This window comes from Planococcus citri, chromosome 5, assembly GCF_950023065.1.
Source record: "Planococcus citri chromosome 5, ihPlaCitr1.1, whole genome shotgun sequence".
NCBI classification, from domain to species: domain Eukaryota; kingdom Metazoa; phylum Arthropoda; class Insecta; order Hemiptera; family Pseudococcidae; genus Planococcus; species Planococcus citri.
Window position 1 is genome coordinate 60,300,711 of NC_088681.1, and position 15,191 is coordinate 60,315,901.

The following is a 15,191-nucleotide window of genomic DNA, read 5'->3' on the forward strand; positions in this document are numbered from 1 at the left end:
TACTCAAATTACAGCTAAAATAGAAATTTTCCGTTCTCTCCTACTTATGGGTGGTGTAGGTAAGTAGGTATTTTCACGAATTGGAAAAATAATCATAGCTGTCGAAACCGGGAAATTAAAAATTTATCTACCAAGGCTTGAATTTTTTATAGAACGAAGGTGACCATTTTTATGGTTCACCATCTTGAACTCCCTCGACCCCCCCATCTTTGATAGAAAGTAATCTCTCATAACCCATTCTCAGATGTTAGAATCTTCGTTCGGTGAGAAGGTTTTTACTTTTCCATCATTTCTTTGGTACTGTATTAAAAATTATCATGAATGAAACTACCACATGATGAATTATAATTTATTATCTAAAGATTTACACGAATTAAACGCATTCTTCATGCAGAAAAAACAGATTGACCATAAAAAAAAAAAAAAAAAAAAAAATGAAGAGTACACAGAGAACAATATTATAGGTAGGTAACAATAAAATGTAACTCGAAATTCAAAACTAAAAAAAAAAACATTACCACAATTTTTACCAAAAAATCAAGAGTTTGAATAGGTATCTACGAGTACATTATTTTATACACACACCCCAAGCAATGAAAACAGAAAATAATAATAATATATCGTAAAATTCAAAATCACAAATCTACGAATAAACACACGACTAAAAAAATATGTACCATCGATTATAAGTAGCTCGGTTTACATTTCGCAGCCTCTTCATCATTTCCCAAACACCATGATAAAAGTGACATGAAAGAAGACTCGGGCACCACACCTTTCCAAATAGCTGCTTTCTCCTTCAAATAATCAATTATACTCGCTTTTATCTGCAGCAGAGTTTCTTCATTCGAAACAAACGTGTCAATAAATTCCAAAAAATTATCTACAGAAATATGTAAAGCGCTGTTTGGTAGGCCTAACCGGATCTGCATTCCAGGTGACGACATCAGCTGATTTTTATAGTTCTTGGATAGATCTACATCGCCATAAGCATTGCTGATGAATACGTCAAATTCTTTTGCTTTATTGAGCAGATTTTCACCAAAGAAGCTCTTCTCATTGGAAAGAACTGACTGTAGTATTTCTTGTTTAAATTGAATTCTCGATGTTGGTATATCAGGCCATAAAAAGTTGGCATAATCGTTCAAGTGGTCGAAACGCGCGCACCTCAGGTATTCGTTACTAAGTTTACGAAAACTTGAATTAGGGGCCATGACGTTTTGCTTGAAATGAGTTATCTCATCTTCCTTTTCGAGACATAGTTTCATTATTTTTTCGAAATCTTTGCATCGTGTTTGATTTACCAAATAGGGCCAATGATAATTCCAAAATGTTTTTCTCTCTTCGTACCTGGCGTAAGAAAGAACAGTTGATAAGAATTTGTATTCCTTAGTAGGCATTTCAGGACCAACACGCCTCACACGTTTGAACAGTTTTCTTTTCGATGTGATTACTTTAACTGCCGACTGTTTCAACTTTTCCGAAGCACTATTCCATAATTTACAACAGAAGCGATACCAATTTCTGTAATCGAAAGGTCTTTTCTCTACTTCGTACATTGTACGAAGGCCATACACAACTGGCCTATTTTCAAGTAGCAATATTTTCGTAAAAAGGTCCGCAGCAGCATATTCGTTCAACCAGTTCTGAATTCGCATCCATGTTGATAGAATGAACTCTTCATCATACCACCCCCACCGAAATAGAGAATACATCAGAACATAACATTTTTCATTGAGAAATTCACCGAGCTGCTGATCGTTCAACTTTGGTAAAATGAACCGAGCAAAAGATATTATACTACGATTATAAATATCGATAGCTTTTCGCATTCGACTTTCCGATGGTATACGATTCCAAAAATACTCCACCGATGGTCTATTGAAAGGCATGAAGTAATTTAACATCACTTCTGCCACACTATCGTTGAATTGAACGGTTGGTAGTTTATATAATTCATTTTTGAGACAACAAATCCAGTAACACAATTGCGGACTTTTGCAAAAATTAATGTGATTAAAGTCCTTGTTTCCTGACACTAATGGCCAAAGTCGTCTGATCTCATCCTCAAAGAAATACGTACAAGCAATCGTGAACTTTTGCTGCATGTTAAATTGATCACAAAGCATCATACGCTCGGCTGTTCTCACATAGTGAATAGCTCCGTTGTAATCGCATACAAAATCTTCGAAGTATTCCAAAACATGGTTTCGGTGTTTGTAATGAAAATAAAACACTCTTTCGTGATGACTACTAAGCCAACGGTACATTGAAAAGCCAAATTTCCTGACATTTTTATCAATCACGTCGTATATCTCGGATGGTAAACCAGGGAGCGCATTTTTTAATAATATACGTTCTTCGGGTGGATTAAAGTCTTCCAATTTGCCATTATTGCGATATTCATTCGTTTTATAGCGCCATACTTCCAGGCTAACGACGATCGCTGATAGTTGTTTGAGCGATACTGGAGTCGGATGGAAAACATCATACACGTCAGAGGTGATTCCAGCCATTTATAGTTTTCAACTCGACTTTACTTCAATCCAAAACCTGGAATCGTAGTGAACGAATTAATGCCGAGAAATGAATCGAAGACTTGTGTAGTATAAAGTCGCACACATGCATATTTCAAGTTGGCAATGATGGAGAATTAGGGCAATTTGAAGCATCATGGGGAAAAAATGGAAAAAAGGAATAAACGAGGACAAATTAAAAATTTTCGAGCAAAAATTGAAAAGTGTGGGAATTTTTGAAATTTTGATCCAAAATATGAAAAAGAGAAGATGAGATTTTGAGTGAGTTTTCATTCCTTAAAGAAAAAATATCAGGGATTGTACTCAAAATTTTCTCAAAAAAATAGATAATTTTGGTAACCAAAAAAACGAAAAAGTAACCAAAAAATTTTAATGTAAAAAAATAGGAGGTGACCAAATCCCAATTTGCAAAAATCGTAATATGTGAAATCATTTTGAAAACTCGAAGAAAAAATGCACCGTGCTTCAAAAAGAAAAAAATACCTCAAAAAATATGTACATTAAAACCTGGCAAAAATTGGCATAGGTACATAATTTCAAAAAATAAATGAAAAATGCAACGAAAATTGAAATTGAGAGAAAATATAACCAAAACAGGAAGCAAAGGAAAGATCAAGATCTGGAGGAAAAAAAATTAGTCAAAGAACAATGTTGAAAAACCTATCCGTGATCTTCTTTTAAAATCAAAATCATATAAGTCCCTAAGAATAAAACTCAAGAGCAAAATTCGAATTGAAAAAACATTCTCCAAAAATTAGAGAATTTGAAAACAATTACAAAGATTCCAGAATGAAAATTCGATTAAAAGTAGAAAAACTCTTCCGAAAGAATTGGAATAAAAAGCACTTGACTAAAATTTAAGAAAAAATATCATAAAATTTTAAAACTCTTGAAAATTTACGATAAAATTGCAGAAACGTCACAAAAATGTAAGCACCAAAAAAAAAAAACCATCAAAATTAGGGGAAAACCGTTGAAAACAGAAAAAACGGAATCTATGAGAATTCAAAAGAATAAAACCCGAAAAAAATCTAGAATGTCCCCCAAAAAATCGAAATAAAACAATCACGTCTTCTCAATGTTTAAAATAAACTCTCAAAAACTCGAAAAGAAACCCGTAAAAAAGGAACTTTCGCAAAAATTTAAGCAGAAAAAAATCACTAAAATTTGGGGCAAAATCGATTCGGGAGAAAATTTTATAAAAATCACGAAAATTCAAAAAAAAAAAGATTTCGCGGAAATTAAGAAAAAAACACTGGGAAAAAAACGAATCAATAAAATTTGATACGAAATCGTGGAAATGATGAAAATGGAAAACTCTCGAAAATTCAGTTCAGGAAAAATCACTGAGAAATGAGAATTCAGAACAGGACAACTCACGAGAATTAAAAGTATGGATTCGTGAAAAAAAAAATCGTGAAAATTCATAATTGAAAAAAGCTAGTCTATCAAAACTGCAGATCCTTCGCCAAAATTTGAAGAGAAAAAAATGGAAATACTGGGAAATATCATCGAAAAACTAAAAAAAGAGAACCGTGAAAATTCAAAAGACTAATACCCGTCAAAATGGGGGAAAATCTACAAAAATTCAAACGAATAATCACCAAATTGGGAAAAAAGCTCACAAAATTCAAAAAGTCATCAGACAAATTCAGACTAAAATTTGATCAATAAAATCACACAAGCTCGAGGGAAAATTTTAATAAAAAAATCACGAGAACTCGAGGTGATAAAATTCAACAAAAATTCATGCGAAAAAAAATTATCTAAATTTAGAACGACATCGTGGAAAAATTATTTTGGAAAAAAATCACCAAAATTCAAGATGTAGTTAGGTAGGTAGGTAAAAATCAATCAAAACAGGAGAAAATCAACTAAACACTACCGAAGAAATTGAAAAATGATAGGTAATTAAAATTGAGAAAACCCTAAGAAAATTTCAAAAGAAAAATCATCAAATCTAGAAAAATAAAATTCGTAACGTTGAAAAAGCAGTGAGGCCATTTAAATAAAATCAATATTTTTTCAAAAATGTTGGTCATAATTTTGGGGGAAAAAGGAAATATTTTATGAAAGAACTCGAAAAAAGTAACTTTTTGTAACAATCAAGCAATTTTCTCACGTCAGTCAAAAGTACAGGGATGGTGGTCTGAACCCGATCCTGATTCCTGACTCCGAAAGATCCCAATTTTCAATGAACCTGAACCAAAACAGAGCCCAATTCCTTGAACCTGAATCCAATTATTACTCAGGATCTTTCGGGTTGGAACGTTAGATCTGCTGGAAACGAATTGGTTGATGTAAATACAGAAACTAGCACAATTTTCAGTGAATTTTTCTTGTTGAAAAGGATGGATCATTTTCACATTTCTTTGAAGTAATCGGGTAGCTGTGAAGTGGATGTCACATTTCTGAGATTGATGGTTAGAGATTCTTGACTTGTTTATTCGAGTCCATTTTAAATTGAAAAAAAAAAAAATAGAAATACGATCATTTCTATATACCTACCTAGTAGGTACCCTAGGTAGTTACATGTTGAAATTTTAAAATTAGATAATATAATTATGTACAGTACACTCTCGATAACTCGAAACTCTTTAACTCGAAAACCTCTATTAGCCGAATCAACCTCCATTCCCCTTGAAATCTCCGTAACACTCAATGTTAACTTTACTCGGATAAGTCGAAATTAACTATACAAACCAGTCGTAACTCGAAGCTAAAATTTTGCCTAAAATAGCGAGAAAGCCTCTATAACTCGTACGTTGTCTGGCGTTTACCTCTATAACTCGAATATTTTTCCACTCTTACTGCTATCTTTCATGCACTTGAATAACTCAGTTGTAACTCCAAGCTAAACTTTTGCCAAAAATAGTGAGAAAGCCTCTATAAGTCGTACGTTGTCTGGCGTTTACCTCTATAACTCGAATATTTCAATTCATACTTCTATCTTTTATGCACTTACATATCTCTTAAGTCATTCATTTCGTAAGACCTCTATAACTCAAACACTCTCAAAATCTTACCTGCATAACTCGAAACTGATTATCTCGAAAACCTCTATAAGCCGAATGAATGACCATTCCCCTTGGATTTCGAGTTATCGAGAGTGTACTGTACTTTTAAGGGTAAAATTGGCAATTTTTTAGACTGATTTGTTCACAATTTCACGTCCTTCAATTTTCATGAAAATGTGTATCCATTCTGTGTATATCTCGATTTCTGTAGCCTGCAAAATTTGTACCAAAATCATCACAAAGAGGATTAGAAAAAAGAATTGAACCTGATTTTCTACCACTCCCCCCCCAAAATTTACCCATCTACACCAATAACGCCACACACTATATAAGCAATCGAACTCCAAATTTGGGCCCTGTGTTGATAAATTTTAATTACCGAGAAATACGAATACCATCCATCAACTAAGAAAGAGGGGGAGAGGGGTACAGTAGCCCAATTGAAGGACTAATTGAGGCACTCCATTCGAGTTCAACCGGTTCGAGTCCCCCCCCCGTTCCCCATTCCCAGGAAATGAGGGGCAAGGTCACAGGAAAATAGCAAGGTATATAATCAAGGGCCCATTGAACAACAAAGACGAAACGAAAGCTTATTTTCAAAAAAATAATTCCATAATGAAACGTTAAGAATAAAAAATGTTTCGTTTAATTTGAATAATATGTACTTACTCGTATGTACTTGGAAATTGAGGATCTCCTCGAAACGATTTACAATCAGCTACGTAGATTTACGACGCGAAATAAAACGATTCAGCTCGACTTTGAGGGTAAAGTTGACACGAATATTAAATGAAGTTTCATCTCTGCCATTGAAAAACAGACAAATGCTAGTGCAACACACGCAAAGTACAACGGTAAACTGAGAGCTACTACGGATAAAACAGACTACTCGTAAGATGCTCGTAAACTGGTACTGACATGAGTGAAGCGTGTCGACACATGTCGACCCAAGAAGAAGAAGGAGAATAAAAACCAGTTACCTAGGTTTAGTGCAGCTAGATGAAGAAGCCGGTGGAGGTGTTTCGAGAGTGTTCCATAGCCTAATTATAAGAAATGCGGAGCTCTCGATCCTGCCTTCTGGTCTAATTCTCGTGGTCATCATGTACCTGCAATACCACGTCTCTTTAATTTTTCAAGCACCCGCAAAAAAAACGTACTTTGTCCAAAAACACATCATTCCCATACATTTACCAACTTGGAACTAATTAAAAAATAAAAAAAAATAAAAAATATTCATAATCTGTAAAGTGATTTTATTTCATTGAAAGTCAAAACTTGAATGATAAAATAAAAGATGGGATTTTTTCGATAATTTTCAACCTTTATTTTTAGAAATTTAATTTAAGGGTAATGAAAAAATCTAAAAAACTATACTCTATGGCTATCACTTACTTATCATAATATCAACTATGGAAAAATCGTGTATCGGAATTCCCCCCCCCCCCGAAAAACGTTCGTTTTGATAAATCGCTGATTATGATAAGTATAAGTAAGTAAAAAAAAGATTTGAAGGGTTTTTTCGAAATCAGGATTTTAAATCCAATTTTCAATTCTTCAAAAATATATAAGAATTTTCAAAATATTATTTTCGAGTACACCTTGAAAGAATTGTGAAAGAGAAAAATCGCACCCCCCCCACTTTAAAAATAAGTTTCTGGATTTATAAAATTTACCAAAAATTGAAAAATAAAATTTAGATCGTGAAATTTGGTCTGGCGAGAAATTTTTAGGTGTTTTGGTGTCCACATCTAAAATTCTCAAGTTTTGAACCAACGATATCAATAAATAATATTCCACAGATAAAATTTCTGTTGCTACGCTTGAGATAGAAATAATCACATAAATTTAAAACTTTTGATCAATTTAATAATTCATTTTTGAGATTTGATTTTGAAAAACACTCGCTAAATTTTTACATTGAAATGAAAGAGTTTCAATAAATTTTTCGAAGTTTTTGCAAGGTATTTTTTATTTAAATGGAAATTTTTTCAAATTTAGAAACATTACGATTTTGTTAATTGTCAAAAATTTACACAAACAGTTCTTTTTTTTATTGAATCAAATTAATCCTAATTTCAATATTCTAAACTAGAATTTTTTTGAATCGAAAACCTCCGTTTCATTTGAACCCTTTTTATTTCAATTTTGTTCCGATGCTATGTAAAAGTGTTTCCTTGATGAACTGTCGAATAGAGTGTGAAATCGCAAATCCCCACTTTTTGGTTCAAGTTGAAAAGGAGGAATCATTGAAGTAGGTAGATACTCGTAGTTCTGATCTTAATTTTTGGATTTTTTACTTTTTGCTGATATTTTCTGCCTATAGGCATTAGGCACACATTATCAGATTAATTTTAATGAAATCAACGCGTAATGATAAAATTTAATTAATTGCAGATTATGATCACATCGAGAATTATGCATGTTAGGTACATAAAATGAAAGAATTAAAAAAGGAATAAGTAGTAGATAATTATAAAAAAAATATCACACAAATTAACAAAAAATAAAAGTTTTTATTTACATGTAAGCAAGTATCTGTCAACACATAGAATAATGAAGGTTAAATGAAAAACAATCACCAAACGCTACAAACAAAGAAAAATTTAAATAGTTGACCCACCAAAATAAAATTTACAACACTGGCAATGTCGTTGATGGTGGTGGAGGAAAAACTTTACAACAAATTCTCGTCTGAAGCAGAAGTGACTTCGAAGGATCATAAATAATTCTCTTTGAATTTGGTAACTTCCTCCTGGCTACCCAAACACCAGAATAAAAGTGTAGTGTGAGGAAATTTGGACTTCGACGATTTACAAAGAGCTGCTTGTATTTTCAATGCACGAATTATACGCGCTTTTATCTCCAGTAAGGGGTTTTCTGCCGAAATGAATGTGTCGATGAACTCAATTACGAGCTGCTCATAAGACACCAGTAGAGCAAAATCCGACAATTTTCGTTGCATTTCAGGTGCAGACAGGAGTTGATTTTTGAAGTTCGCAGAGAGATCGATATTGCCAAAAGCATCGTCAATGAATTTACTAAATTCTTTTGTTTTTCGCAAAGTCGCATCACTAAAATCATTTTCACTGCCAAGATAACCTAGACGTAACACTTGTTGTTTGAAATTTCTAGCTGCTTGTATTTCGGTAAATAAGAAATTGGCAAATTCATTCAATTCGTCTAAACACATTCTAACCTGTAAAATTCTACAAAAGAAACGGACACTATCGCTATTGGCAATGACGTTCTCTTTGAATTGTGCGATCTCATCTTCGTTTTCAAAACACAGTTTCATTATTTTTGCCAAATCTTTGGATCGTGTGCTTTCAACCAATTCTAACCAGCTATCGAACCAAAATTTACTTCTCTCTACAGAAGTGGCATCCGATAGGAAAGTCAATAAGAATTCGAAGTCTCTCGGAACAGATGACATAACGTTAACACGAACGTTCGAGTTACTAAACAACCTGTTATTAGATATAATTTCTGCAATCGCCGAACGTTTCAAATTTTCTGGAGAACTGATCCATATTTCACAACACAAATCGAACCGAGTTCTGGGATCAAGAATTTCACCAATAGTGATCTCGGTCTCGAGAGGGTATGTCATCAACTCATTTTGCAACATTTTCACTACCAGTTTCGTAAACCCATCTACATTTATGGATTTTCTAATGTACATCCAAGCTGGCAGAATCAATTCTGCTTTATCGTACCAAACATTCTTGAATGGAGTACATATCAGTTCATAACTTTTTTCATTAACAAATTCTTCGAGCTGTTGATCATTTAGCTTTGGTAAGATGAACCGAGCAAAAGATAGTTTATCACGGGTAAAAAAATCGGAAGCTATTCTCATTGTCAGTCGATTTTCTGATGGTAAACGATTCCAAAAATACTCTATCGATGGTCTATTGTGAGGCATGAATGCATCCAACATTACTTTTTCGATACTGCTGTTAATTTCAGCAGATGGTATCTTATTTAATTCATTTCGAAGACAACAAATCCAGTAACACAATTGCGGGCTTTTTGAAAAATCAACACTAATCCCGTTCAAGTTTCCAGATACTAATGGCCAAAGTTGTCTGATATCGTCTTCAAAAAAATATGTACAAGCGATCGCAAACTTTAGATCCTCATCAAATTGATCACAATGAATCATGCGTCCGGCTGTCCTCACATAATCAATTGTGCCGGTATAATCGCATACAAAATTGTTGAAGTATTCTAAAACTGAGTAGTGGTAGTAGTAAAAAAAGTAGAATATTCTATCATGGTGCTCCTTTAGCCAAGTTTCCATCGAAGGCCCAAATCTTCTGACGTATTTATCGATCGCTGTATAAATCATGGATGGTAAATCAGGCAGCATTTTTTTCAATGAGATACGTTCACCAGATGGACAAAACTCTTTCAATTTGCGATTATTACGATATTCCTTCACTTTAAAGCGCCATACTTCGAGGCTAACGGCGATCGCTGCAAGTTCTTTCAGGGGTACTGGAGTTGGATGAAAAATATCATATACGTCAGAAGTGGTTCCATCCATTTCCAGTTCTCGATTCGACTCCATTTCAATCCAAACCTAAAATTAAAACGATTGCATTAATGCTGAGAAATGAACTGCTGAGAGTTCAACATTGATCATAAAATTCGAATTATTGTTATCTTCATTACTATAGGGTCATTCCACGTCAATTCGACCAAGAAGTGGTAAGGGGGGACAGCAATTTTTTTGAAATTTTTCCTGTGGAATGACCTTCCGAAGGGATGACTAATAGCGCAAATCGCAGCCCTCTAGCCCATTTTTAAAGGCTACTAGCCCTTTCGCTCCCGACAGCTGATATGGAAAAGCTTCCTGTGGCCCAACCCAGTTTTTTACGTTTTTTGCCCTATAATGGTGTATAAGAGATAGGATAATGTGAAATTTGGTCAAAGCGATGCTCCCCACCCCTTTTTTGACCCATGTCACACATGTGTGACATTGGGCAACCATAACCTAAAATTGAGTCACAATATACGTTTTCATAAAAATAATAATTAATTTCAAGTTGAAACAATTTTATTTATGAATATTTTAGTACTGAAAATTCAATTTTTGCAAAACGCTTCTGTTTTACATATAATTCAATCATTTTCTTTTTTTTTTCAACACGTATGTATGAGAAAATAATACGTTCCCAGCTGTTATTATCAACTCGAAAATCATGCTAAAATCACTAACAGCAGTCTTGAAACATAAAAAGTACCATTCAAATCGAAATTGTAAAAAAAAAAAAAAATCTGCAAGAAAATTTTTTTTTTTACTGGATGTTGGTAACACTGCGTTGACCCAAACCCCACAGAAAGTTAAAGCTCTTTAATACAAGTATGGAAATAGATTATGCTCTTAAGAAAGTCTTAGCATTTTGCGTAAGTTTTACATACTGCGCACGCACAAATCTGTTCACATTGTACAACGTCGCACCCCATTGGTTGCTCCAACGCGTGATGACACCAACCTGCCATGCGCAGTACGTAACACATACGTAAAATGCTATGACTTTCTCGAAAGCATAATCTACATATTTCCATACTTGTATTAAAGAGCTTTACAGAAAGTCTTGTCTGGGTATACACTGCCCGATGGTGTACAACTTGAAACGTTTTGATAGCCCACTACAGAGAAAATCGCCCTAGAAGAGAATGAAAAAGATATCACATATATGTGACGTCGGGCAGTTGAAAGATTTCTAGATGTCACACATGTGTGACTTCGGGAGCGAAAGGGCTAGGAGGTGTCAAAGTTTTCAGTCGATAACCACAATACCTACCAAAATGTGTTTTTTTTTTTCAATAGGTACCTAAGAGTTTTAAAAGGCTTTTAGATGATATCATACAAATCAGTGTTGCCACTTTTTCGTACAAAAATTAGCTTGAAAACCCCCCTTTCACTCGATGAAATGAACTTACCTATCACAAAAAAATCAAAATTCGAAAAAATTTGAAAAATAAACGAATTTTAATTTTTTTGCTATGAGTGTAAATTTTATCAACTATTTCATGAAATAAGTTAGCAAGAGACCAAAATAAGACAACTGAATAAATTTAAACTTTTTCTGATTTTTGAAATTGAAAATTGAAGGGTTGGTGAAAATTGAACGTTTCAAATTGCACGTGAAAAATTGCACGTGCGAAATTGCACGTATACAATTGAACGTGTGTGATAATTGCACGCATGTGAAAATAGAACGTTTACAGCGTTCAATTATTACGTTCAACTTTCTGTATTGTTCTGAAAAGGCTAAAAATGAAGTTCAACCCCTATAATTTTGGTCAGTGCACATTGAGCACCCTATTGACCGTTGTAGGGCGTTTTCGCGAAATTCTGTGAGTTAGATTTCAAAAGTAAATTTTTTATCTGCTCATAAATTCCAGAAAAAATGAAAAAAGTTCAAGTAATACCGTAAATTTAACATGCGGTTGATTTCAGACGGTTTCAACCTGTTCAGAAGCCGGTAGCCATATTTCAAACGTTCAAAAGTTAATTTAGACGGTTTTTATGGAACTTTGTGAAAATCTGAAATTTCCAAAACACAACCAGAGGTTCCAGTTCCAGAACGACTTGAAACCGTCTCCAATTGACTCAGCATGTTGAAGTAAATTTTAGCTTTCCACCTTCTTTGAGTAACATTTTGCGAAAATTTCAACTTTCAAAAATCCGCTGGAGGCTCCAGAACTGTTCAGAACGTTTCGAAACTGTATTTTGGGTTGGTGAAAATCTCACATTAAATCATTTTCAGACGTTAAATTTGCAGACGTTCTATTTTCCCTTGCGTGCAATTATCACACACGTTCAATTGTATACGTGCAATTTCGCATGTGCAATTTGCCGGTCCCCAAAATTGAATTTTTTCGAATTTTGATTCTTTTGTGAAGAGTTTATTTCATCAAGTGAAAGGGTTTTTTCAACTTATTCAGTAGATACGTAAAAATAGGGATCAAATGGGTCAACTTCTCCACTTCAAACTTTTTTTCATGTTTTAAATCAAATAATCACATTTTTTCGCAAACATTTTAAAATTTTTTAAAATCGACTTTGGGTCATTCCACGTCAATTGGACCAAGAAGTGGTAGGTGGGTTCGGCGATTTTTTTGAAATTTTTTCTGTGGAAAGACCTTCCGAAGGGATGACAAATGGCGCAAATCGCAGCTCTCTAGCCCATTTTTAACGGCAGCCAGGGGGTGTCAAAGTTTTCAGTGAACCTAAAATATCATCCATTTCAGCAGTGGATTACTCGATAATCGCGATACCTACCAAAATGGAACTTTTTCTCATAGTTAGGGGTTTTGAAATTGTCGCAAAGTCGATTTAAAAAATTCAAAGTTTGCGAAAAAATGCGATTTTTCACAAACTTAAAATTTTTTTAACTCGACTTCACGACATAGTGCCATCTCAATTATTTAATATGTTGTTTAGCATGAAAAGTTGTCCATAATATATTATTTTCAGAATTTTTGAGAGTGGAAACGATATGAAAACTACATTTTGAAACATTTCGAGCTAAATTTTTGTACCAAAAAAAAGTGGCAACACTGATTTTTATGATTTCACCAAAAAGTCTTTCAAAACCTCTAACTATTGGGGGAAAAAACAATTTTGGTAGGTATCGCGGTCATCGAGCAATCCACTGCTGAAATGGATGATATTTTAGGTTCACTGAAAACTTTGACAGCCCCTGGCTGCCGTTAAAAATGTGCTAGAGAGCTGCGATTTGCACCATTAGTCATCCCTTCGGGAGGCGTTTCCACAGAAAAAAAATCAAAAAAAATCGCTGAACCCACGTACCACTTCTTGGTCGAATTGACGTGGAATGACTCGAGAGTAATGGTGGATAATTCAGTCACCTAGGTCAATTTGGGGCATCGGAGGGAAAATGAAAAAAAGGAAAGAAACAGATGAAATGTCAAAATTTTCAACAAAAAAAAACTGATGAAGGTGAAAAATTTTTAAATTTTGAGTGGATTTTCATTCCTTAAAAAAAAAATCTAATAATTTTCTCTTATCTAAAATTTAGAGTCGATGGTCTGAACCCGATCCAAGTTCCAGGTAGCGAGTTGCAGACATACTAGGACTAAACCTGAACCTTTAAACAATAAAACCCAAAACCCCGACCCTTGACCCTCATTCTTTATAATGAACCCGGAAGCGATCAAACTTCAAATTTGGGAATTCTTCTGTTAAATTTCAATTACCAAAAAATACGAATACCACCCACCTCCTTGGCTACTTAGAAAGAGGGGGGAGGGGTAAAGTAGCCTAATTGAAGGGCTATTGTGGCATTCTGCTAATTGACAATTTAACGTCATATTCCAGTTCAACCGGTTAGATCCACACACACCCTCTCCCCCCTCCCACTCACAGGAAATGAGTAGCAAGCGCCCATTGAACAACAAAGACGAAACAAATGCTTATTTACAAAAAAATAATTCCATAATGAAACGTTAAGAATAAAATGTTTGGTTGAATTTGAATAATCACTTACCTACTTGGAAATTGAGAATCTCCTCGAAACGAATAGCTACTTACGACGCGATGATGTACGACGCCAAATAAGAAGATTTAGCTCGAATTGAAGGGTAAAGTTGACACGAATATTAAATGAAATTTCCTCTCTGCCACTAAAAAAGAGACAAATGCTAGTGTACTACCAAACGCAGAGTGCAAAAGTAAACTGACACTGAGAGCACTGAGCAACTACTGATAGAGCAGAATACTCTTGAGTCTTGAGATGCTCGTGACTGGTTCTGAAGCGAGTTGACCCAAGGAGAAGGATAATAGAAACCAGTTTGGTGCAGCTGGATGAAGAAGCTCACAGAGGTGTTTCGATAGTATTTAAAATCCTAAAAATTAGGTACACATAAGAAATGCGAAGCTCACAATCCTGACCTTTGTCTCATTCTGGCTCCATTCCAAACAATAGTCAGTTTTCTACGAATGTCGTTATCTAATATACCTACATTAGCCTTAACAATCTCCAGCCTGCGAAAAAGATCACGATCTTTCCTCTTTAATTTTTCAAACACCCGTAAAAAAAAATTGTTTGTAGCCTTCAACCATAAGTGATCTTTCATCAGTGAAAGTCAAAACTTGAATGTAAAATAAAGGGTAGCATTTTTTTGATAATTTTCAACCATTGTTTTTGGAAATTCAATTCAAAGGGTAATGAAAAAAATCCAAATTTTAAAAAAAAATTGAAAAAGCAAGATTTTAAGGGTTTTTCTAAATCAGAATTTTTAACCCTCTATTCATTTCTTTAAAAATATGCAAGAATTTTCAAAATGTGATTTTTGAGTACGCCTGGGAATAATTGTAAAAGAAAAAAATTGCACCCGATAAACTTGTTACTGATTAGAAAATTTATCTATCAACAATTATTAATTTTAGGGGTTTTCAACTTCCATGTTCGAGTCGTTTCATCACGACCCTTTTCATTTCTAATTTGGTTCGCGATGTAAAAATATTTCCTTAATCAACTGCAGCTCACGAAAAGAGTAAAATTCCAAGGCCCTACTTTTCGGTTCAAGTTGAAAAGGAGTAATCTTTGGAGTAATTCTGATCATAATTGGGAATTTTCACTCATCACTCGATTTCCAG

At 34.1% G+C, this 15,191-nt stretch overlaps 2 protein-coding genes across 3 annotated transcripts; both read right to left on the bottom strand.

Moving 5' to 3' along the window:
• Positions 1–362: 362 nt before the first annotated feature.
• Positions 363–6,458, bottom strand: LOC135847620 (uncharacterized). The gene is made up of 2 exons (XM_065367251.1): positions 6,224–6,458; positions 363–2,553 (listed from the first exon to the last, which is right to left on the bottom strand). The coding sequence occupies exon 2, from the start codon at positions 2,514–2,516 to the stop codon at positions 684–686; it is 1,833 nt and encodes a 610-aa protein (XP_065223323.1). The 5' UTR covers positions 2,517–2,553; positions 6,224–6,458; the 3' UTR covers positions 363–683.
• A 1,456-nt stretch (positions 6,459–7,914) lies between these two features.
• Positions 7,915–14,381, bottom strand: LOC135848649 (uncharacterized). Of its 2 annotated transcripts, none has more exons than XM_065368600.1 (2): positions 14,084–14,381; positions 7,915–10,139 (listed from the first exon to the last, which is right to left on the bottom strand). In XM_065368600.1, the coding sequence occupies exon 2, from the start codon at positions 10,125–10,127 to the stop codon at positions 8,271–8,273; it is 1,857 nt and encodes a 618-aa protein (XP_065224672.1). In that variant the 5' UTR covers positions 10,128–10,139; positions 14,084–14,381; the 3' UTR covers positions 7,915–8,270. The 2 variants fall into 2 exon arrangements, with proteins under 2 accessions (XP_065224672.1, XP_065224671.1); XM_065368599.1 differs by having other exon boundaries at positions 14,080–14,381.
• Positions 14,382–15,191: the final 810 nt, after the last annotated feature.